Source organism: Lissotriton helveticus, chromosome 3_2, assembly GCF_964261635.1.
Source record: "Lissotriton helveticus chromosome 3_2, aLisHel1.1, whole genome shotgun sequence".
NCBI lineage: Eukaryota > Metazoa > Chordata > Amphibia > Caudata > Salamandridae > Lissotriton > Lissotriton helveticus.
Window position 1 is genome coordinate 45,701,222 of NC_136062.1, and position 25,039 is coordinate 45,726,260.

General features: G+C 44.4%; 1 protein-coding gene across 3 annotated transcripts in view; it reads left to right on the forward strand.

The window, feature by feature from the left end:
* CEP152 (centrosomal protein 152) overlaps nt 1-25,039 on the forward strand; it is a 1,079,595-nt gene that overhangs the window by 302,700 nt on the left and 751,856 nt on the right. For all 3 annotated transcript variants that reach the window (XM_078684802.1, XM_078684801.1, XM_078684803.1), the window contains 3 exons: nt 4,954-5,082; nt 6,748-6,883; nt 24,851-25,030. In XM_078684802.1, coding sequence (XP_078540928.1) covers nt 4,954-5,082; nt 6,748-6,883; nt 24,851-25,030 — 445 coding nt within the window. The remainder of the gene's footprint in view (nt 1-4,953; nt 5,083-6,747; nt 6,884-24,850; nt 25,031-25,039) is intronic.

Sequence of the window (25,039 nt, forward strand, 5' to 3'; positions counted from 1 at the left end):
AAATGTCAGAAAGGAAGGCTTTAGGGCACATGGGGGGAGGCTGTATTGAGAGGACACACGAAGAGGGAAAGGCAGAGAGGAGAGCAGAGGTATTCATTGTAAAACGTAGCATCACGCTACGTTTTTAGCGGGAAAACGTTGATTTAGGAGACAGCTATGGGTTGTTATCTGCATCTGATGTTAAGTGGTATTCAGTAAAACACAGTCTAAATAATGTATTTTGTATTTTAGATAACCCCTGACGAAGGGCCAGACAGAAGGCCCGAAATGCATTGGGTAAATGAGTTTTATGGACATGGACAAAACTTACATATGCTTTCGTGGCGCAGAATAAGGCTTGGATTAGCATTTCTGCTCCATTTAGAGTTGAGCGAAAATGTAAGCGTTCCCCCTTGTGACATGCGCAAAAACAAGAAGAATGAAATATTTTGATGATTGTGATGACTAATAAAGAAGATGAGAACAAAGGATTGATTTGGTGGCAAATTTTGTAATGCCATGAACACTAAGCTGTGCACCCGGTTAGGAGTGGAACTCGCTCCTTTTTCAGTACCCGCTTCACAGACACCATGCTCCGCAATAGGTCTCACTTTTGCCAAAGTTTGACCTACTGGTATCGTAAATGACAATGCTGTTTAATATTATAAAATGCATTGCCATTTACAATGCCAATAGCTCAAAGTCTCGCAATTGCGAGACCTGTTGCTGTGTAAATGCTTGTTTTCTATGTTGTTCTTGTTTAAATTTAGACATTGTCGATGCCTCCAGGCTGCTAATAATTTTGAGCTGTAATCAAAGAATGATGACATAACTAAAGAATGAGGTACGGTCTTAAGGTTGACTGAACTGGTGTCTGCTGTTGTCTGAGAGCCACATACCGTGCCCTAGTCTTCTAAACCAATGGCCTAGCCCCGTACCACACAGCACGGATAAACTACTATACCTCTACTTGATCACTAAGATCTGCAAAAGTTTGTCTGCTCACTGACTCTATCGCCACGCAAAGACCTGCTGTCACTCATTCTACCCACTTACCCATCTATGTCCAGCATACTCTCTATTAAGTAGGTCTTCTAAAAACCACCTAAAAAACCAGGAGTACCACAAATGCTGTCTAAATGTTATGTCTACTTGAGTCTATCTTCAAGTTCAACCTATGTAATTTTAAGTTTAAATTAAATATATTTTTGTGTTCTTCATTCATTTTCCCATACAGTGGCAAGACCTCCCACACCTCAATTATAAGCCTTATTATGTTCGCCTATAGACAACTTTAGTTTCTTGGAAGATTGCTTGTGATTAATTCTTCAAAAAAGTACAGTAAGAAATACAGATCGAGAAAGTGGATTTTAGATCATTCCCCGTTTCATCTGTTTTTCATTGTTTGCCATTGCTTGAATGGGCTATCCATCAATATTATGGCATATAATGGATGTTTTACTTTTGTGTTCCCATTTGTTTTTGGTAATAGGGCATCAAGTAGTCCTTTTGTTAGACTCCAGTTATAGCATGATTTGTAGCTCTAAAGCCAGTGTATGGTCTGTCTAATTCATAAAGTTTGTTAGTGTGCCCTCATGTAGATTGTATATTTTATGTGCACATGTTGGGGTCATGGGGGTGGTGAGGGTTAATGTATTTTAATGTATCTAGTTTAGATGTTGTGTTGCTCATTAGTCATTCCTAGAGGCTGTAAGTCATAAGAAATAAAGTGCGTTTACAGGTGGGCAAGCCAACAAATAAATAGGGAGAGTCGAGGCAAGTGTCAGGCTCGGATCTTAGATCCCGTACACAAGCTGAGCCTTGAAACTTGTATTCACTAATAGCGATATATCGGTACATTTCTATAACACAATTTGGAACTTCTACAATGTAAAATGGTAACTTGCATGGTTCGAAATTACTTGCTTTATTAGTCTATCTTCCATGTCAAAACAACTTCATCAATCTGCCCCTCCTCCTTTATTTGGTTATTAACCCCTTCCATGCCGCCGCAATTCTGCTCCTGTGCTGAAGATTTCAGCGCGGGTGCGGTCATGACGGCCCCCAGCCGTCATCAGCACACGAGCACTGTAGTGCATGACGGCTGGGGGCCGTCATCAGCATGCAAGGGGTTAAACAAAACAGCATGACCCTTTTACAGCACTATTTCCCTTCACCACATCCCAGTGGAACCGCTACTGGATCCGAGCTTTATTCTTTTAAGGCCCCAAAGGCAAGAGTGGTTGCATTGCAAATGCTTCTTCTTATAATTATCAGTGATTGAGATCTGTTACAAACCATCTAAATACCGTGGTGAAGGTATGATGCCTAATGTTGGTAAACATGCTGGAAGTTAACTCATGTTCCTGGTGCAAAAGCTTGCCTATTTTCCAAAACCTTCAGTTCCCTCTTTGTCTGCAACCGCAGCACCTATTACATCAATCCACTGTATTCATGATCCCACTTTCACAGATCTATATGCTACGTTAAGGATTTTGACAAACATGCACAAAGTTGTCTCTTTATCTTTTAGAGGAGAGAGAAGAGGAACATTAATGTTTTTAAATCGTTCAATAAACCATCCAGTGTTCTTGATGCTTTAGATACTACAACATTGTGTTTGAGAGCTGAACTAGCAAAGCTGAGGAAATGAAGAGTGGAGAGTTTTGACTGAATTTTTTCAGAAGATAGAGTGGCTTTTGGAGTATAGCACCTGATCAAACGTAGCATTTTAAATTCCACCCAGCCCAGAACACCCTATTTCGTTAATGATATTCAGTGCTGTGTGAATAAAAGTTTGGCAAAAGTGCATAAAATAAATATATCTATACATTGTTCTTTAGTTGCGCACTGAATTGTGACCATTAAACGTCCCCTCAGTGGACGACGTGATCTTCACACTTCATCTTTGTTAAAACTGCATTTCGTAATCGTTTTCTTGTTATTAGTTTGAATATAGAAGCGATATAGCAGCTTTTCATGTCTCTGGTTGACTGAGTCCTGTATATCAAACCTGCCACAAACTAGTCATCTCGGGAGAAAGTGAGAAGCAGCAGTACAGAATACCCTCAGCTTCTCAGTCAGTACAGAGTCCATCAAAGTGAGAGAGCTTTCCTATGTTATTTGTCTCTTGGAGGTTCTGGTCATCATTCAAAATATAGGGAGCTAGAGGGAACTCTGTCCTGAAGAAGTCCAGAGCCCATATGGGGCTGAAACATATGGAGCTTCGATGTTTAGGCCGATATATACCTTAGCCACATTTTCCCATAATTGTTTTCAAGCTTGCCACATGTATCCATAATAAACTACCCAACTATAAGCGAAGAAACCTGCACGCTGTTTTAACCAGAGATACCTCCATAGTAAGAGCTCTGCTTACAAATTGCGTTGAGCTCTCCCACTCACACTAGGTGCAGTTGGCGTGTATCTGATGATGAAGCATGCCACTGGTGGTACCAGTGGGTGAGGATGCTTTTATATTATCTATGAGATTCTAGGGTCCTGCTCTTAAAAACCATAATATAGGGTCACTGGAGGGTGCACTATCAATGGGCTCGGACTTGGGCTGTGGGTCTCTGGTGCAGAGGTGTTTTTTATCTGGTGGGTTGCTTGTGTTGGAGACTCTTACTTTTTAGATCAACCTGGAGATTGAGACAGAACAACAGGGCTACTCTTGAGATGGCCTCTCTGGTGCTGACGTTCCACGTACGTAGGTTGGTAGGTAGGTCGGTCTTGGCGTCCGGTTTGGACATTACACAAGCCTTGGCTGATGCAAGAGCTTTGGTTCCCTGGGTTTTAGTGCAGGGCGGCTCTTTGGGGTCCTGGCGTCTCCAACCTTGGTAGGGAGGCTAATCTGACCTCCTAGAGCACCGTAACCACCGCCTGGGCGGCTGCTGCATCGGTGAGCCCGGGGGTCAGCAGATCAGTGTTCCGGGTCAATGCAGTCGGTGCCTGCAAGCTGCAGGAAGTGACTCTCCAATTTAAGGGAGTTGCTGGCTTGTTGGCGAAGTGCTGGTAGCCCTCTGGAGCTTCTGGAGGATGCACAGCTGCAGTACAAGTCAATTGTCAGGGCAGGAGCAGGCAGGGGGGGCAGGCTGGGAAGGGGATCATACTTGTCTTTGATGCCAGGCTAGATGATACCAGTCAGCCAACACACTAAACAGTGGTAGATTTTTCAATGGGCACCTCTAAAGCGCCCTCTGGGTGCATATCAATAAATCTTGTACCGGCAACAGTACATATTTATCAAGACACCGTGTTTGTTACCAAACACCATAGGTTTCGGTGATGCCAGCATGTAGCTGGGGACCTGTTAATGACCAGTGCCCAGCACATATTCTTGAGATGGCTTACCTGTTCACCTGTACCTTCTAATAATTGAACTAGACCGCACAGGGGTATATCTGCTTATGCAGATATGCCATCACATGTAATATAATACACCCTACCTTAGGGCTACAAAGCCTGCTGTAAGGGCGACTTACATATATTACATGCAGTGACTTTGGCATGGCACACAGTTTAGTTTGCCATGTTGGGATTTCACTTATGGTTTGCACCATGACAAGCAGTCTGCAATGGCAGCCTTCATGCAATTTGTGTGTGGGTCCTTTAGCGTGGCTTAAAGACATTCTGCAGCCCGTAGGGACCCTCTTTAGTGACTCTCTTTAGAACCCCTGCTACAGGTACCAGGGGTACCATTTGACTAGGGACTTAAACAGGCGGCAAAGCATGTTTTAGGGGAAAGAGCACTGGCACTAAGGTCTCGTTAGCAGGCCTCAGTGCACTGTCTGATTGAAAGCCAGCCTCGAGTAGTCAAAAAGGGGGCAAAACGTAGGGGGGCAACTGTAATAAAGTTCCAGTTTAATGCAACATCTCTTTGAATTTGCTAAAGGCATATTTGTTCATTCACATGTTCTGTTTAATTTTGCTTTTGATTTTTTTACTTTTATTGTCTTTCTTATCTTTTGGTAGATGTGAAAGAACATATCAGCAGCATCATGAGGATATCAAAAATCATTTCCAGAAGGAGCTTTCTGATAAGTTTGAGGCTGAAAAAGAAAAGCTCGGGCAGTTATTTGAAGAGCAAATGTTAGAGCTACAGTAAGAACTTTACTGCATTTTTTTATACCGTCAAGAAAAATGTCTTTTGCTATTTGTTTTCCCATCAACATCATGGTTATGATTGAGTGATAGTCTTTCAAAGTGTAAAATATTCGCTAAAACATTTTAGAGGTAGAATTGCTGAACAGTGCCATATCAGTTAGCAAATTAGATGGGCCTATAGGCTGCAGTGGAAGGCTCTGCGGTTGGTGATCTGTCTAAGAGCAGTCAGCTTACCATTTCATATTTCCATGGGTAGGACTTAAATGTTCATTCTTTATTGGAGGAAGTGTGGCTCAATGGTTAGAGCGGCAGACCCTGATGCAGAGGTCTAGCCCGGGACCAGGGTTCGATTCCCCGCCTCGGCGGGTCTTGGGCTCAAAATTCCACGGACCTGATAATTCTCGCCTCGGTGCTTATTCCAATCATGGAGTCCCACTCTGTAACTCTGGGCAATAGCTTGCTTAATCTCCACAACGGCCCCCACAATGCTAAGGATGCCTGGCCTCTACTTTGGGGGTGCCCAGGAGTGGACACCTCACAGGGAAAGCCAGGATGGGTTCCACAGCGGTATTCTACAAGCGCCTTGAGACCCTTGCGGGTGAGTAGTGTGCTATACAAATATCAATTTACATTACATTTACATTTACATTTACATTATTGAACACAAGTAAAGAGGTGTAAACAAGATTGCACCGTTTTGTGTTTATTTCAGTTAGTACGCAATCCACTAAATTTAATATAAACCATCCACATGGTCCGACTTGTTTAAATTCCAGCTGCTTTCTGATTAGCTTTAAATCGTCTTAAATCTGCTTGAATTAGTGGTAAAAACGTCACAATTATTTATATTAACTCTCCTGTGATCTTTGGAAATAGTGTGGATTCCTTGGGAATATCACTACGTTCATATGGAGATACCTGTTAGGAAATGTTCAAAATTGCGCGAAGCACAGAAATAGATTGAAGCAATATGATCAAAATGATATCTTCGCTGTGCTAGTCGGTAACCGTGCAAACCATCAGCTGGTCAAGCAGAGTTTACGCTACAGCCATCAGTCCTGAATCTTTATTTTATTGAAAGAAGACATCAGACTAGTAAACAATTCTGACCAAGTGCGCACCTTTGCCCCATACCTAAGATGGATATCAAACCTCTGATGGAGTGTGCTGATTCATCTTGTTTGCCAACTGAGACATATCGTTATGTAATTTCAAGCAACTCATTTTCCATATTTTAGATTTCCGTGGTTTTATGCACTGTGGCTTGTATATAATTGAATGTTTGCTCGTCATTTCCTCTTTATTGACCTGCAACAATTATAAACCTGAATCCTTTTCATTTTGACATTTAAATGTGAAATAGAAATGAATGTTTTAGTTATTGCAAACAATGAAATATTCATTTTCTACCAGATGCGCACAAAAATATCATCTGCTATATTGCTCTGTTATTTCTATAGAATGCTATGATAGAATATGCTTTCGTATTGACTGCTCTAAAAGCATGATCATTTTTGATACATTCTGACCATGACATCATTTTTAATAAATCATGTGCCAAAAATGGCATATCAGAATAACAGTGTTGTTTGTGTGTGTGCTTTTCAAATGATTTGCAACAAAAACAAAGTCATTCCTTTATTTCTTGAATTTAATTCCTAGGGCTCAGCTTCATCAAAAAGATCAAGAGCTGACTACTGTGCAGGAATGTTACATCACCCTCTGCAGGGAAAAAGATTCATTTGAAGATACTTTGAAAAACAAAATGTTGCATGAGTTTACAGAAACTGAACAAAAGGTAAAGTCATTAATTATATCGAAGCAGAAACTAGGATAAGCAGGCCATTCCTCTTGTAGGCAAGATTGAGTAGTTAAGCCTACTCCTGGACATAGTAGGTAAGAGGTTTATAACTCGCATACAGTATGAAAGCGCAATTACAGACCGATCACACATTAAAAGCAATAACTCTCTTTTATACATAGGTATTGTTTAGCAGTTTAACTAGTGACCCACAGCATGAATTAGAAGGTTCTTTCACCAGTGGTGCTTCAATATGGCACTGTATCAGTGAGGCTTTGTATTTCAAATGATATGGACACCAATAACCAATATGTTTCACGTTGGACAGTGTTGTAGTTTGTAAGTTATTGGCTGTACTTGTAAATCTTTGAACCTTGTCCATTTGCTGTGCAGCATTTACATACAGTCTCTGTTCAGTGTTTAAAGTATGCTCCTGGGACACCAATTACGAGTTAATCAGAGATGACATACTTCAGAAGGGTATCATTCCAGGAAGTTCAGAGTAGTCTTATATTTCCAGACTCAAAATTACACCCTTCTCTACTGAACCAGATTTGCACCCAGAAAAACACATGGCAGAGAGCTGGGGGCTGGCTGTGTGCACAGGCACACTCCATCCGATTCTTTCCCCCTCAGACCCTACAGTGGTGGCAGACAATGATCTCTACAGAGTGGCCACAGTCTCTCCAACACCCCACACACTTCTCCCCAGGCTCCTTCCCTGCATGTTCGCCCACAATCCACCCTCAGCCAACCTGCACCTCACCCCCACATACAGGGGTCCCCATACAAATATTTACCTCCTGATCATAGCAGTTATTTAATATTTGCTTTACACTCCCTAAAATGGGGAAAACCAGACTGCTAGGACAAGGTAATTCCCCTTCTGGTAGGTTACTCATGGAGAGTTACAGGGGCCAGAAGTCTTAATTCTCCCTACATACATACCTAGGAACTCTGAATTAGGTTATGGTGTCTGCACTTTGTCCTTATTTTCCAGCTGGCATAAGTACTAGAAATGGGGCTGGTTGACAACGCAGTCAATTGAAACCCAGGAAGATTAGAATGTACTAAAAACGGCATTCAGGACCAGTGGTTGTTTTTGGCACACTTCAACTCGGGCTGAAGACGACTGGTGTAGTCGTGGCTTTGGGTGTCAGGTTTTGGTGGTTCCTGAAACCTCAGAGTCTTCTCTTTTGGCATTTCTTCAGAACAGTACCCTTGTTCACGGGAGGTTTTGAGTCTTTTTAAAAAGCAGGCTGTCTTCCCAGTTTTGTGGAGTCAACAGCTGCAGGGTGAGCTGACTTTGGTGCAGTTTTTGAATAGGGATGTAGACCGGCCCGCAGAGTTGGTACTAGGGAGCTGCTTCGTCTCTCTTCCCTGCTTTTTTATCTCTTTGGTGTTCTTTCTCTTATTAGGTCATCAGGATCTGCATCTCTGGTGCCAGGAGCTCCCCATAATACGGAATGTAGGGGCATTAGGGGAGTGTAAAAAAAACATCCTCTAGGAAGTGGGTATAACCCTGTCCCAGAATCCCTTAGTTTGCCATCACAAAGTTTGCTACTTCTGAAAAATCGTGTTCACCTCACAGCAGCCCACCTTAGGGGTGGTACTAGCCTGGAGGTGGCACGCCTACGTGACTAATTTTCCCGCTTGTCCAGGTGACAAGGGGGCTCTGGACAGGGGCTGACTTTGTATCCTGTGATGGGAGCCAGATTTGTTCTGAAAGGCAGCTAATCAGCAGGTCATCCTGTAGGAGAGGGTGTTACACCCTCTTTCCGGACAGGCTTTCGCCCTAGGACGTCAGAACAGTGTCTCGGGTGGCAAGCTGGCAGAAACCGGTCAGCAAGCACACCACAGGCTGGTAGGCTTTTAGGGGGCACCACTAAGGAGCCCTCTGGGTGCATGTATTGGTAAATCTAACACTGGCATCAGAGTGAGTTTATCAATATGAGATGTTTGATACCAAACATCCCTATTTTCCGTGTAGCTATCATGTAGCCGGGGAACTTGTTTTCACCAGTGTCCAGCACGTCTTAACACGACTTCCCTGTTCACTTGTACTGGCAGTAACAGGACTGACCAGCACAGGGGAATATCTGCTCATGCAGGTATGCTCTCAAATGTAATATTCAGCAGCCTGACTTAGGGCTCTTAGGCCTGCTGTAGGGATGACTTACAAATGTTACATGCAGTGGCAGGTAACGTGGCACACCGGGATTTGTGACTTGTTCTGTTTTCACTTTTGTCTGCCACCAAGACACGCAGCCTGAAATGGCAGTCTTGCATATGCTTGTTGAGGGGTCCCTTAGGGAGTCACAATTCGTGCTGCAGCCCTTAGGGGCCCTCTTTAATACCTCTGGCCCTAGGTACCAGTTTACCATTTACTAGGGACTTATAGAGGGTGCTAAAAGTGTTGCCAATGGGGGGACAATTGTACAGTCCTGAGGAAGAGCTCTGGCAGTGGGGACCTTGTTAGGAGGAACCCAGTGAACGTTCTTTTCGAAATCACATCATTTACCGGGCAAAAAGTGGTGTACCATGTCAATAAGGGCACTTTCCTACAGACAGTATCACAGTTTTTTTTATTTTTCTGCATGAAGCTGGATTTGCAAAGCGATTCCTTTTTGGTTTGTGACACATAATCTTAATATTTTTGGGGGACTCACTTGCTGGAAATCCGCTATCCCGTGCTTGGTGAATGTGCTCTGTTCCCTAAAATATGTTGAAAACTGCTTACAGTCTGATTGACACATTTACCTTTCCTAGGAGACGTTGGATGCGGGAGGAAGAGCGGTTCTTTTCTTATTTGATCTGTCCGCTGCTTTTGACACCGTGCCCCACGACCATCTCCTGCGGAGACTAAGGGAGTGCTGTCTTTGGGGCACGGTGTTAGAATGGTTCTCTTCCTTTTTGGCGGACAGGAGCCAGGAGGTTTGGTCTCCCCCATTTGTAGCCGGTATTCCTCCTATGATGGTAGGAGTCCCTCAGGGCTCCATTCTGAGCCTGCTGTTGTTCAATCTCTATCTGGCACCACTCGCCCCTTTGGCTGAGGCCTACGGTGCTACTATTATATCTTATGCTGATGATACTCAGCTGTTGTTCACCTGTAAAAAGGGAGAGGAGCCCAATGGAGAGAGGATCAACAAATGCCTAAGTGCGGTCTTTTCGTGGTTCAGACTTAACCAATTGCAGTGTAACCCTGAGAAATCAGAGGTGATCCATTTTGGTCCATTTACTCAGGAAGCGTGGAGAGGCTGGTGGCTGGGTGATACTCCATCTCCACAGCCATCGGCAGGAGCAGTGAGAAATCTGGGGGTAAAAATGGATGCCTCCCTTGACATGAAAACTCAAGTAAATTTGGTCGCCGGGACATGTTATGGCATCCTGAAAATGCTCAGTAGATTCCTCCCTCTTCTCTTTCTCACTCATAGAAGGACAGTGGTCCAAGCTCTTATAACATCTAGACTGGACGACGCTAACGTCCTCTATTTGGGCCTTCCAGCTGGCCTCCTGCATAAACTTCAAGTTATTCAAAACAATGCCGCCAGAGCAATCCTCATGCTGGGTCCAAGAGAACGGATCTCTCTTCATCTAAGGAATCTTCACTGGCTGCCTATTTGCAACAGAATTTACTTTAAGGCCCTTGTGCTGGCCTTTAAAGCTCTTTATGGCCTCGGAGCCACTTACATTAGGAAGCGGGCGGGTTTCCATACTCCTAGGAGAAACCTTAGATCCTCACAACTTAATCTGATGACCGTGCCTAGGTTTGCCCGCTCACGTAGGGGCGGACGCTCCTTTCAGGTACAAAAGACTCGTCTATAGAATCGGATGCCTGTCACTCTTAGACAACTGGATGACTTAGGATGTTTTAGGAAACAACTTAAAACATGGTTATTCATTGATCAACATATGTAATGGGGCGACCTGTAATGTTTTCATACGCTCACCCAGCGCCGGGACACTGTATCGAGTAGCTGTGCGCTTTATAAAAACTAAATAACATAACATAACATAGTGTGTACAGCAGAAATACACCCATGGCATGGAAAGTTAAATGCCATTTGTGGACTGCTGTATATAAACAGGGCAACTCAATATTCCCCCTAGGATCTGGGTAGTCATATACAAACAAAGGAATGACCCCGGAAGAATTATTCAATAGATCCAACAGTGTTATCAGAGAGCACAAGAAACCAATAACAACGAGCGTACTGTTGGACACAAATTATATTGCATAGAACCACATACATCAATAAATACAGAAGAATTAATCAAATCAGCACTGACTCCCCTCACAGACACGATTCCACATAGTCATAATTCAGAAGGGTGTAAATCCAGGCATCTTCGAGAGGCCTAAACTCTTCTTAGCTTAAGTAGGTTCACAGTCCAAATTATAAGTCCTTTATTCGGAATTTCAAGGACTCGGACACAAGTAATCACATAAATATAGTTAGAGGAGGAACAGACGTTTCGGACTCAAAAAGCCACCAGGTTAACTAAACCATCATCAATCTTAAAGCAACACAAATGAAAATAAATAAGTACGTCATAGAAACACACAATGTGTACCGCTTGCCAGCAGGAAAAGCAGCATGCAAAGTTTGCCCCAAAACACCTCGACCAGGTGTGGGCTCCTTAAGTAACACACCCCAACCCAAAACAGTGACGTGATGGTAGCCATCACCATATTATACACATTTAACCAACAACCACTTAAAATGTTAACCTCACCGAAGAGCAAAAGTTAAATTACACTGACCATCATCCCCTCTTTGGAAAACAAAATGGCGGCAAAGTATTACAGAACTGCAATGGCAAAGGGTAACCGTTCACAAATACGGCCACCTATATGGACACCAATGAATGCGGGAGTGCAGTCCAGCAATTTAAAATATCTGCAAGAAATATAAGTCCCACTAAGTAACTTGAATAATGGACCTGGACACTGAAAGATACAAAGATTGCTGCCACCATACTCAATCCCAACACGGCAGTTTTCCGCTCCGAATGGCAATAAACGCTTGTTGCCAGAATCTGCGGTCAAAATGCTGGAAATGTGTATAATGGCTCGCCAAAGTTAAATGGTGTCAGCACGGGTCACATGATTCCGCCTAAGATCATGGCGGCCATATTAGTATGGATAGGAACTCGACCAAGGATCATACAATCATCCCCCACAAATGTAAACTAACTGCCTCATCAAAAATGGTAAATTAATAAAAGAGACGTCAAGGAACGGCCACCACCTGGCCCTATACGCAGTTACATGGCCATAAAAGGGACCATGGTTACCATAAATACAAAAGACCATAACTATTGTACGGGGTGTGAAAAAAGAAAGATTTATGTTCAAGGGAGGGGAAAATACATTGGAGACAAAGTAATCTATTCATAGAGACTCAACAACGAAATCTAAAATATATAAATGAAAATTATGGACATACGTATAAACCATACTAGATTGCAACTGTATTTCACACCCTTGCAGCTTAGTCACAATGGTCTAAAAAATATATAAAGAGAGGTCACAACCATGGGAATATACGGCAACAAACTACTTTAAGGTCTCACAGAGTGGCCAACTCATGCCATTCAACTTGCTGATTCAGTTCGTTCATCACAGTAGCAGCCAACCATGTCCATTGGTTTTCGTTTACTGTTCGCAAGGAGTCTACATCATGTCTCCTCCAAGGGTATTTAACCACTTCCACAACAAACCATTTCATGGCAATCTGGGCATGTCCCATACTTTTGTACTGATGCAGTAAGGGGGCATTTACAACATTGTAACGTATTAGTGTTGTATAATCCGATGCGTATTTCTTGAGTGGTTTTGGCAATATAGCATAATACACAATTATATTCAATACAATATATCCCATTCTTAGTTCCACAGTTGGAAAGGTGTTTCAAATGCCAAAAAACTATGTTCTTGAAAACACACAATTTAGCCATTTAATTAGTAGAGCAAGCTATGCAATTTGAGCAGTGGAACTGAACACATATATCGGGGTCAAAAACCATGCATTGCTTAAAGTCATTGGTTCTGGTTCAGCATAGGCTCGGACCAGATGGTCCTTCAAGTTTCTACCCTTTTAAACGCAAAGAGAAGTTTGTCTTATTGTTTCAGTGATGTTTCTAATAGGTGCAATTGTTCAAAATGATCTTTTTAATCCTGTTCGATTCCGTGCCATAAGTTGTGACACTGGCCAGTCGAGTAGGAGTTGGTCTATCCTTCACCTGTAGTAGGACCTTACGGTCATAGTACCAGGACGTTTAAGAGATATTTTAACACATCTGTATGGGTAACCCCTGGTCGCAAGTTTGGACATCAGGATTTTCGCATCAGAAAGTAATCATTTCTTTTGGTACAACTGCACCTGATTTCGTAAACATTGTCCAAAAAAGAAGTTACCCCACAGATTTCTAGATTGTTGACTTGTATATTTCAATAAGGTATTCCTAACTGTTGGTTTTGTATGTAAATCTGCGTACTGAGACCCCTTGACATCAGTGATTTTCAAATATAAAAAACTGAGTGAATGGTTATCACGTTCAAGAGTAAACTTCAAGTTGACAGTCTGGTTATTGAGCCATTCATGAAACTGGAATGGCAGACACACAAAACATCATCAGTGTATTGAAGCCATGTTTTTATTTTCTTGACAAAAGGATTGTGGACTGCAGTACCTTTTGTGCCACCCGCTATAGAAAACATGGCTTTAGGCCTACCCAGTATACTGGGTAGGCCTACTGGGTAGCAGCAGCAGCTTAAATCCTTTTGCACCGACCTGCCAAAATCACCCTCGTGTGAGATAGAAAAAACTGATTTTACATACTAAATACATTACCCCTAAACACACCTTGCTGGCCTTAAGGTAGAGTGAATAATATTTAAGGGTGGAACATGTGTGACATTAGAACTGGCATGTTCCTCAGGGACTATGCTCAAAATGACAGTCGCTGGCCCTGCTGTAACTTGCACATAGGAAAAGTAAAAATATATATATTTTTCTAATTCTTTTTATTGAACATAAAAACAAGGAAAAGTCAAAATATTTTTATACACTTTAAACAATAACGTTTGGCCTGTACCAGCTATGTTTTTCATTGAGAAACATACTTTTATATTGAATAAGAATCCAAATTAATGGTGAAGTTCGATTTTTATCAAGTATATGGGAAGTGTAACTTTTAGAAGGGTACCTTTACTTTTCCTGAAGCGGCTAAAGGTTGGTTTGCATTAGCTCTCCAACCACTGTCAGCCAGTGCTTGGCTGGAAATAGGTGTGAGAACTGCTCCCTGAGAAGAGACAATGGCCTGGGAGTGGGACAGTGGTTTCTTCCTCTGCCAGGAAGACCAGTTGGGGTGGGGCCAGGAACTTCACTAATTTAAAAGGGGCCTGCCCTTGAATGTTTGTTGATGCTTGGAAAGCCCCATCTTTTGTCCCTATTGTTATACTGGCACCAAACCCAGTGTGAGAAAAGCTATCCCTAGAACCAGTTCTGGTTGATGACAGAGGAGGGGACACTTAATACCCTGGCAGCACTTTAGGGTGGGCACACAGACTCTGCACAAGGGGAGAAGGGATTTCCCATCTTGGATTTGGAGAGTAAGGGGCACCGTTGGATTGATTGCTGTAGTGTAAACAGGTAGTGCTGAAAACGTAGGTAGGGTTGTCCACGGAGCTTTTCTCTACAGGTTTTTAAAGTCAGACATCACCTCCACCCACTTGTTGCTGCCAGGCATAAATGTGACACAACAAAACACCTCCTCAGAATTCTCTCTGACCTGTGGGAGATCAGAATATGACTGGACCTGTTGTCTGTGACCTGATGGAGCCCTAAAGGATGAGACCTGTTCCTGCTTGTACCAAGGACAAAGAGGTAGACTCTAAGTCTCTGTTAGTGGTGACCTGTGCATCCAGAGCACTGTTCTTCAAACTGTTATGCCAAGCCCCAGTCAGAAAAATATTTGGGAACCTCTCACCCCCATACTTTCCAAGGGTTGAATCAAGCCATTGGGAAATGCACTGGGAGGCCGAGCCCCATCCAGATCCCCTCAACTAAAGTCATCCAGAATTCCTCTGCAAAGTGATATCCTGACCATTCTGTACAATATTTTGTACTGAACAGCATACATTATCACCCCACTACAAACTGCAAAGCTCTCACCTAGAAACTTGTACAAAGCGCCATCTAGACCCTCTGCAATCTACCTCACTTCATCTGCTATGTACCACCTATACTCCACCTGCAAAGACTTGGCCAGGTCCACTTCCACCATTCATACAGACTTTGCAAAGGTCCATCCAAGCACCTCTCTACAACAAACCCTTTAGGCTGCCTCTTTAATACCTTTTCCAGAACCCTTTTTCAAAACCTCATCCAGATCCCTGTTGATAGCTTTATATAAAACCACCTCTGTTGCGGGAATATGAATCAAATCAGCAGGGAGCCACTTTTGTGTTCACCGGTTAGTCCCAGGTTGATTAACTCACAGCTGTGAATGGCCTTCAAACCCAGACATTTCTGCTCAGCTCCGTCATGCTGATGCAGAGTTGGAAGCGGGGTGGATTGTTGATTCATGAAGGCAGAGGAGGAGAGGGCGATGGGAAGGAACAGGGTTTATGTGGTGCTAAAAACAGTTCCTCCAGCATCTAACAAATGATTAGACCTAGTTTAAACAGGAGTGAAATGAGAGGAGTGCTGTTTGTAGGATCAAATCACATACAGCTACTTGTGCCCTTGTGCTTGTAAGCACCACATTTAAGGGTTTAGGGTTCAATGGTTAAAAACAGTAATAGATGATCCACCCCCAAAAGTGCATAATGAGTATGAAACCTCTTTCATAGTAGGATTATAGTAGGAAGCTGGCTTTGTATATGGTTTGTTACTAGGTGGTTATACCGTCCACAGAGTTCAGTGGTTCCCCAAAAGTGTACAGGGCTAAATGTAAAACCCAAAGTGTGGGCGAGCAGCCTTAGGCCTAAAACAGAGGAGTGTTAGACATTTATTGCACATCATTGACCAATAATGGACACAAGACTCAAGAAGGATATTCACACCAATTTTAGAAAAATAAGCTTTGTTGGAACTTTATTTGAAGACCATGATCTTCGCAATAAGGCAAGTACTTTTTAAAAAAATATATATTTTTGAGTTTCAAAAGTCGACATTTGGCGCAATTTCTGAACAGTTCAATGTTATCCTATGGGGAAAACAATATTGAGGTTAAACAAGTATGTATCTCAGTTACAGTCTTCAGGACCAAAGGTTAGCAAGGGGCAAAGGTCAGGTAAGTACCAAAACTGCACCACCAGCGGCTCAGGGGCAGCCGGGTGCAGAGGTCAAAATTAGAGTTCGGCCCAATGCATTTCATTGGAGACTGGGGGTGCTGGAAGACACACTACTTGGAGGTAAGTATATCAGTTGCATTGGCCAAGCTTTGGGAGTTAGGGTAAGCACAAGGGAGGCACCAGGCAGTACCAAACAAACACCACCCGTGGCACAAGGACGGCTGGGTGCAGGGTGCATTTTCAGCTTTGTGCGCCCATGCTCTTCAAAGAGGATTCTGTTTTTGACAAACTGGCTGCAGGCACTGCATGGAGGTTGCAGAAGGGAGACCAATGATAGCAGAGGTATTCAGAGATGTAGGGGGTCATAGGGGCACTGTTTGTTCAGCTCACCAAGGCCCAGGGGCTTCAGGTGCAGCAGTGCCTTTCGCCGTCTGAGTCTTCTTACAGGAGCCGGTTATGGTTAGGGGGAGCCTCTGGATTCACACTGCAAGTGCCATCGGTGAAACCAGCAGAGGTCAGCCAACGTTGGACTGGAGGTCAGGATCGCTGGGTAGACTTCACTGGACATGTGAGCCACTCAGACTCGGGCCAGGGCGTCAGCATCACAGTAAGAAGGAGTCGCGGTGTCAACTGTATTCTGTAGCCCTTGGAGTACATTTCGTCTGTACAGGTCCCCTGCCCACAGGAGATTGGAATCTTTTTCAAAGGCAGCAGTTTTCCCAGGGTTTTCAGAGGTCGCTGGCTGCAGGACAGGTCTCCTTTTGGTCGTTGGTTCTTCGAAGCTGAAGACAGGCCGGGAGGGCTGGGGCCAAGGCAGTCATCATCTTCAGGCTTCTCTACAGGGTCAGCTTCAGGGATGTCTTTCTTCTTCTTAGGTCATCATAGATCTAGTTTCCAGGTCTGGGGGAGCCACTTAATACTAAATTTAGGGGTGTTTTAGGGGAGCAGCAAGTAGGGCCAAGGGCACCTTACCTGGGGTAACTAACCCTCAATTATGCCACACTCCTGTGGGAGGAGGCATAGCCCTAGCCCTGATTGGAGGGGTCTCCCCATCTTCAAGGTGGCGTGGATTGAAAGATGTGCTTCACCTCGCCTTCTCAACCTTAGGGGTGGAGTTAGCAGAGATGGGCACACTTCCTATTTTTCACGGTTTTCCTGCTGGTTTCCTCCCCCAAAGTGGGGGTGTAAACCAGGGGCTGCCACCTACGGCTAGCAGCAGAGGCTGGGGGTTGCATTACAAAGGCACCAGGCCTTTAAAGCTTCTCCCTCGAGCACTGACCTATCCTGGGGGAAGAGGTGTTACACCTCTACCTTAGGATGTGCATTAGTTCTGGTTCAAGAAAGCAGAGTGTTGGAAAGTGGGTTATTGGTAGGGGCAAATGTAGGTCTGCCACTGGCAATAAGGCCACTAACACATGATAGGACTCAGCATAGGTCTTAGAAAATTATTCCTATGCTCAACCCTTGGTAACTTGACTGCGAGCAGACGGGCTTAACTTCAAAGACCGGTATGTAAAGCATTTAAAAACACAATTTCAGTAAATAATGATGACGAAACACAATAAAAATCCAACACCAATTTATAAAAATAGGAAATATTTTTATCTTCAACATGACACCAAAACTACAAAAATCCAATGTAGGGAACCAGAGATATGAATTTACAAAGATTTCTCCTCGTGGCCCCTCGAATTTCCCAGCCAGTCCGGATTCGGTGAGGGTTTGCCGGCTTGACTTGTGACGAGGTCACAGTCAACTTTCCTGGAGTGGATGTAGAAATGTTTTCAAGATTGCTTCAGCGGGGCAACCCAGAAATCCAGGCCGGCACGCGATGGAAGGCAGGCAGCTTGGCTGACCAGATTGAGTTGGTCCCTCTGTGGAACTTTTTTTTCAAAGTTGGTCCAAAGTTCTTGAACCTTTTACTAAAGTTCCTCAAGGGGTCCCAAAGTGTCTCAAACTCACTCTAGGGGTCTGTAAGCTGCAAGATGGTCCTTGAATGTTGAGGATTTCAGTTCCCACAATCCACTGGTACAAAACCCTTACAAATCCACTGATGGTTGTCCGAGGTATAGATTTAGTTGGTGAGGTTCCAGATGAGCTCTTCTTAACCTGTAGCTTTCGGGGAGTCCCCTCTTTAGTTCTTTTTCAGCAAGATAATCCACAGGGCTGTAGTTTCAGATGGTGCAGTCTTCATAGGTCGGGCCTTAGAAATCTTTCCACAGCAAAACTTCTCAACAGGGCACTTCTTGCTTCAGTAAGTTTCAAGCAGCAGATCTGGAGGGCTCTGCCCCTCTCAGATACTTATTCCTAGTTCTCTGGGTCAGGCAGTAGGTCACTCCTGGCCAATGGGAGCAGGGTAACTCTTCCAAGATATGACTACATCCTGTAGAGTGTGGCATTATTTTGTCCCAGAGTGCATCAAATCTTCCACATCCATAATGGCGGATTTTCCAGCAAGGATGTAAGAGCTGGCTAAACACACCCCTAGGATGGCGAATTTACTTAGACTCCCCCCCCCCCTGCATCTGCTCATACCTTCCTTAATCCTACCATCTGCCTAAGGTGGGAAGTTCAGAGCAGTAAATGATGTTGGTCTCTACTCTCCTCTTTGAAGAACATGGTTTACAACTCCTCCCCCTGGCCTGACATTCCTATGGAACAGCACACTTCCCTGCCAGGTTAACCCCAGGGGCTCTTTATCACCTCTTCAAGGCAGCCTGGCTAATCCACTTAACTCTGACCAATCAGGGCATACCACTGGAAGGCTGAAGTTGGACTTACAAACAAGAAAGTCTGATAACTTCTTTTATGTACACTTTAGGAGAAATCCAACTATATGTTATTGTTGGATGTATTAATTCCATTCTGGGAAGTCTTTGAATGGCATTTCTAGCCATCTCCTGTCTAGAGTTATTAATCAATAACGCCCTACCATGTGAACCTATGTAACTGGATTTGCTATGGGAAAAATGGCTTTGGCCATTTTTCAAGATATTTTATAAGTACTTGTCTTATATCTACAGGAACCCCACCCCATGTGCAACTAGGGGAGACTTTAGGGGTTCTGTATCTGTAGACATATTGCAGATTCTCCCTCCACAGTGCTCCTAGCATCAAAATCGAATTTAAGCAGCACTTTACCACAATGTGTGGAGTGAAATGTGAAAGTTCACTTTATCCAGGCATATAAAAACTCATTTTATAAGGTTGTACCTTATAAATACCTGACTCCCCACCCGGGTTAGCTAGGGGAGACTCTGGGGTCCCTAATATGCCAAAACATGGTAGGATATCCATTTTGTAAGTGCCCCAAACACCAAAGTCGAGTTTGGCCACAATGTACCTTTTAAAAGCAGTCCTGGCACCCAGGGTTGTTTTCAAACTGACCTCAGGCTTTCAGCAGTGCACACATGCAAGTGCAGAAAAAGGCTGCTGGCCTCTAAACTGCCATGCCCCAGGGTACTGAGGACTTCTAGGTAGTTTCAATCCACCTGTCATATTATATACTATGGGCCTGTAGGGTGTCATGCCAATCACAGGGGTACTCCACCATACCAATGTGTACCCTAGTGTATGTAGATGTTGTAACTGTATTCTAATGTGTCTCTTTCAGCATAGCACTACCCCTGGGCATGGCTAGGCAGAGCCCAGGGTCAGTCAGAGTCAGTTACCACCAGTATCAGCCAGCAAAACGTTGGGGGGTGCGCAGGGCACAGGATTACTTTGCAACACAGAGGCTCTACACTCAGGGATCCAGAAACCTGTCTGTGTGTGGCAGGCTGCCTAAAGCCTATCAGTGCCCACACCAGGGTTGGTAGGTTTTCAAGGGGCACATCTGAGGTGCCCTCTGAGTGCATGAGATAATAAATCTCACACTGGATTTAGTGTGGATTCATTACAAGGAGCTGTTTTGTTGCAAATACTCCTGGTTTTGTGAAGCCATCATGGTGCTGGGGAAGTCAAGTTGTTCCATTTCCAGCCCAGGCACTTCTTGTGGCTTCCCTGGTTAAGCATTGTAGGGGCATATCTACTCATGCAGAGATGCCCTCACCTGTGGTATAGAGCATGTCGACTTTGTATTTTGTTTTACCTCACGAGGGAATGCAGGCTCCAAGGACAGTGGCATGGTCCTAGTGATGACTTTTTAGAGGACCCTCTTAAGCTCCCACTTACTAGGAACTTATAAGGGGGAGATGTACCAATTGTGAATATGTTTTAGGGAAGAAGCACTGGCACAGAGGACTTGGTTTGCAGGGACCTTGTACACTACAATTGAAACCACATCAAAACTAGGCAAAAAGTGGGGGCTAACCATGTCAAAAGAGGCACGTTCTCACAGCTGCACTGAAGGTTGATGCCCTGGGCGTTGGCCCGACTTGCCTATACATCAGGTGGACCCTGCAAGTCCCTCTCTTCTTTAAAAACACACATCCAGTAACTCCTCACTGAAATCTCCATCTGCTCTCCCCTCTGGAAACCCCAATCCATCCTTGTTTAGAAAGGCCTGTCCATCTACTATTGTTGAAGGACAAGCTCAGTTCCCCTCCTTTTGTGCCTGCACCCCGATAAAAATACCCATTGAGTCCTAAAAGCTAAATCCATATTACAAAGTATTTTTCAGTTCCCTCCTTTAAAGGCATAACCAGTGTCCATTTTAAAGTCATTGTTGCCAAGATTCCCAGGTCCATGCACAACTAGCTGGCTCCAGACCCGATTTTTCATCTGCATTCTCAGAGTTGTAGTCCTGGTTATATACCGCATTAACAAGATTAAAAGTCCAGTTGAGCAGTTCCAGTGGTGTAGCTATCAGTAGTGCTGTAGGTGCAGAGACACCAGGACCCATAGACCTCAGGGACCCATTAAACTCTGATTATTGCAGTTTAAAAAAAGATTACAGTCTCAGTAGCTGGAGGCTGGGGTTGTATGTTCCTCACATGCTTAAGGGCCCTTGGCACCTTAGCTATGCCACCACCAGTTATCATGCATGCAGTTGACAAACTTGGCAGGGCTGCAAAGCACTCTCCAGACCACCCAGTAAAAAGCCACACACACCTACTTCAGAGAACCATTTCTCTTCACGCACCATCCAAAGCCCCACCTTCAATCCATACAAATTGGAGTTCTCAGCTCATTAACACAGTGACAAAATCCTAAAAAGTCCAAGTGATTAGTACAAAACAGACTGAAAAGTCTGCACACAGCTACAGATGTTTTGGAACGCGGCTACAATTTCAGCGGCAGCCCACTCAAGGAGGATTTTTCTTCTCAAAGTCACTTTCTGCTTTGCGACTTAGAAACTATTTTTTAACTTTTTGACTTCCAGACATTTACTGGGACCAATCCACTTGGTGAATCCCACCAGGGCTCTATTACTATTGGCATCAAATCACGCAGAGGCACTGTTTCCTTAGACATTCACTGGCGCTTTGAAGCTTTGGACACTGTAGGAGAGTAGGGTCTGCTATCCTATGGGCACCCCAATTTTTGCTTTTTGCTTCACTGGTTTTTGACTTAATGTGGCTGTGGGCCTGCCAATCAGACCCACAGTCTGCTGTTCTCTCTCTAAATTTATGCCAATGCACTTTAGGTGCATTACCAATAGGAACATGGATCACCTTGTGAGCCCCTGTACAATGTACCCTAGGTACCCAGGACATAGGTGCATCCAAGGCCTACCAGGGGCTGCAGCACGTATTGTGCCACCCCTGGCCTGGCCTCACTATTTGACACAACTGGCTGATCCCTCAGCTGGGGCAAGGTGGTGTAATCACCCTTTGCTTTAGATATAGTATTCCTATATCTAACCTATATATGGACACACAGTAACCTGTAAGTCACTCCTATGGCAGGCCTTAGCAATCCTGGAGGCAGAGTGCTTGGTTATGTGTGAGATGGAACTCTTGCATGAGCTGAGCCTGTCTGCAGCTTTCGGAACCATGTCCTTTAGCTGCTTCATGATAACGTCATACCATATACTCTTAAGTGCATTATGAACCTCGCGGTTAAATGCTATCTCTGGTTTGACATTATCAAAACATGTCGAGTAAGATGTCATACGAATTGGAATACTACCCCCTCGCCAATTCTGGCGACGGGTGTAGCATTCCACCCTTCTAGAGGGGCACGACATGTACAGCACCTGAACCCCAGTTAAAGTTAAACGGAGCCTCAGCATCACAAAATGGATGCTGCCACCACAGACACAAGTCTGACCTCCTGCTGCTGGGAGTCCTTCCAGCGAGGGAGGCTTGGACAAAGGGTTTCCTGCCTTGGGAGGTGCTAGCACCACCCCAGACAGGATTTTGTGTATCTGGTTAGGTAGGGCTGAATAGAATCAGACATGCCCGGGGCACACAAGGTGTCCCCCGTGCATAGGCCAGTTCAAACCGGTGCTGGGGCACTCCAGCCCCAGCTCTGGCGCGAAACTGGACAAAGGAAAGGGGGTGCAACCACCCCTCTTCCTGGTCCCACCCATAGGAGGGACCTAGTAGGTAGTCCAGCCCCTAGAATTGGTTTAAAAGTAGGAGCTGAGTCCCAAGACTGCAGATTACCCTGAAATTCGACTGAAGAAGAAGAAACTCTGGACCTTTGACGTTCTGCTGCTCAGAAGACTGAAGAATCTCCCTTGTGGCCAAGGAGTGGCCACCCTGTGAATACAGGCACCATCCAGCAATCAACGACTGCTTTGCCGCCGCCTCCCACCGGAGCCCGAGCCCAGAGCCTGACAAGACCCAGACTCCCAGACATCTAACAGCCCGATCCACAATCCCTGCAAAGCTGAGACGAGTGGAGGCGACCTGAGACGTGGGACCGGACCTCTTGAAACGTCCACGAGAAGCTGACTGCGCAGCACCTGAGGCCCCCTCAACGCTGTGCTTAGGGTCTTGAGAAGCCCCACCACCGAGCTACATTTGCACCAAGTACCAGCTCCCCAACTCTCACGAGAGCTGCGTGGGGCCTTTCTGCTTTGTTCCACTCGATGTGCCTATCCGGTTACTAGTCCGTTGGCTAGTAGCCATCTTGGCGACCAAACGACAACTTTCCACCGCTGGTCTGGTTGCTCCAGACTGGCCCTTACTGCTCCCAAAAGCAGCAACCCCTCTGACCTTGTTGGTTAGAGTGAGAAGCCTTCTTTGTTTTCTGCGTGGCTTGCATTAGCCAAGGCCTGTTTGCTCCGATCAAGAAGCCGACTCCGCCATCAACTAGAGCCTACGTGGGACAGCTCGTGAGTGACTCCTGGTCGTCGTCATCGTCGCCTAGTCCACGCTGCTGAAGAGACCAGCTTCACGACATCACCTGTTGGCACCCGACAACACCTGGTTTCTTCCTGGTTCCACGCCGGTCACTGTCTAGTGACTGTGAACATTGTCCCCTCTGCTTTCAGGTCTTTATCACTTCAGATCCACCCTTGGATCCACCGGAACTCTTCACAACAGGTCGCCTGCAGCATCAACACTCCAAGGCTCCATCTGAACTCCTGCAGAATCCCGACACACTTTGGCACCACTGCAACCGCTTCCTGTGGGTGAGGTAACGCTGGCACTCCGGTGCCCCCGAGTAGTTTAACACTCCTAGTGTCCAGATTCCAAAGGGTTAAGTTCTAGACTGACCGGAAGACTTTCTACCTTCACCTTTTTAACTTTTACGCATCCATTGACTTCAATGTAAATTGCTCCTAACTTTGCGCACTGCAAACCAGATCCCGTGGGCCTCCTAGTTCCTAACTTGCGTTAGTACAGCATAGCCCCAGCGATTCCCAAGGCCCTAGGCCTTACTTCCTTTCGACTCGTGGTACTTATACCACTTCTTTAGTATATGGTTTGAGGGGCCACCAGGGCCTATCCATATTTGTGCAACTTTTTGTATACTTATCAATTGAATTGTTTTAACGTGTTTGCTCTTGTGCTCATAAAGAGTTCAGGGGACTATTTGTAGTAATAAATACATATATATTTTGAATATATATCCTGTGTGGTGTCCTTTCACTTGGTGTTCAAGGGGTTACATATGGTAATACAGCCGGCTTCACATGCCAAAAGAGTTTAGCCTAAGACTGCTTTGTCCACGCTACCATTAGGATAGCTGGTCTATAAGGTTGACTTACAACCAATCACCATAAGGGTTGCTTGGACTGATACAAGGTGGTCACTAGAACTAGTGAACATCATATATCAGGCCAACTTCTCACAGGCACTACTTTCACTTACATTAAAAAAATATATCATATCTCTGGTTGTTATGATGTTAGTTTGGTCTCGCTTCAATCACAACAATGTTCTCTTTATTTTAAAATTGGTTGTGGAATATTTCTTTGTTTTGTTTGCTTTTTTCTTACTATGTATACACTGCTTGAATACTTTTCACATAGCTGGACTACTTTGTGTCACATTATGAGAGCTTGAGCACCAGTTTATTTTATCAAATTTGTGTGACATCTAGCAAGCGGTTGCCTAATCATTTGAGGGGGATGCTTGTCCACCCCGAAAAATTATTCACTTTCCTACAGCTGACCAAGTTGCTGTATGGAAGGCAGGCATTAATGAAAATGGAAAGTAGCACACCCTCATGATAATTTTTAATACTTTTTTTTGTTATGGATCATTTGTGGTGTATGTTTAAAGGAATGAATTTGTGATATTATTATTATTTCTGTTGCTTAGCTGAAGGAACTGCTCTTAAAAGAAAAAGAAGAGACTATCCGAACCCTAATGGAGAAACACCAAAATGAGCTAGCCACTGCAAGGAGCCAGTGGGTCAAAGACAAAGAAGCTGAACTGAAGCGGGAGGTTGAAGCACAAGTGGCAATAGCCGAAACTATTTGGCAGGTGGAACAGAAAAAGGTTGGTTTT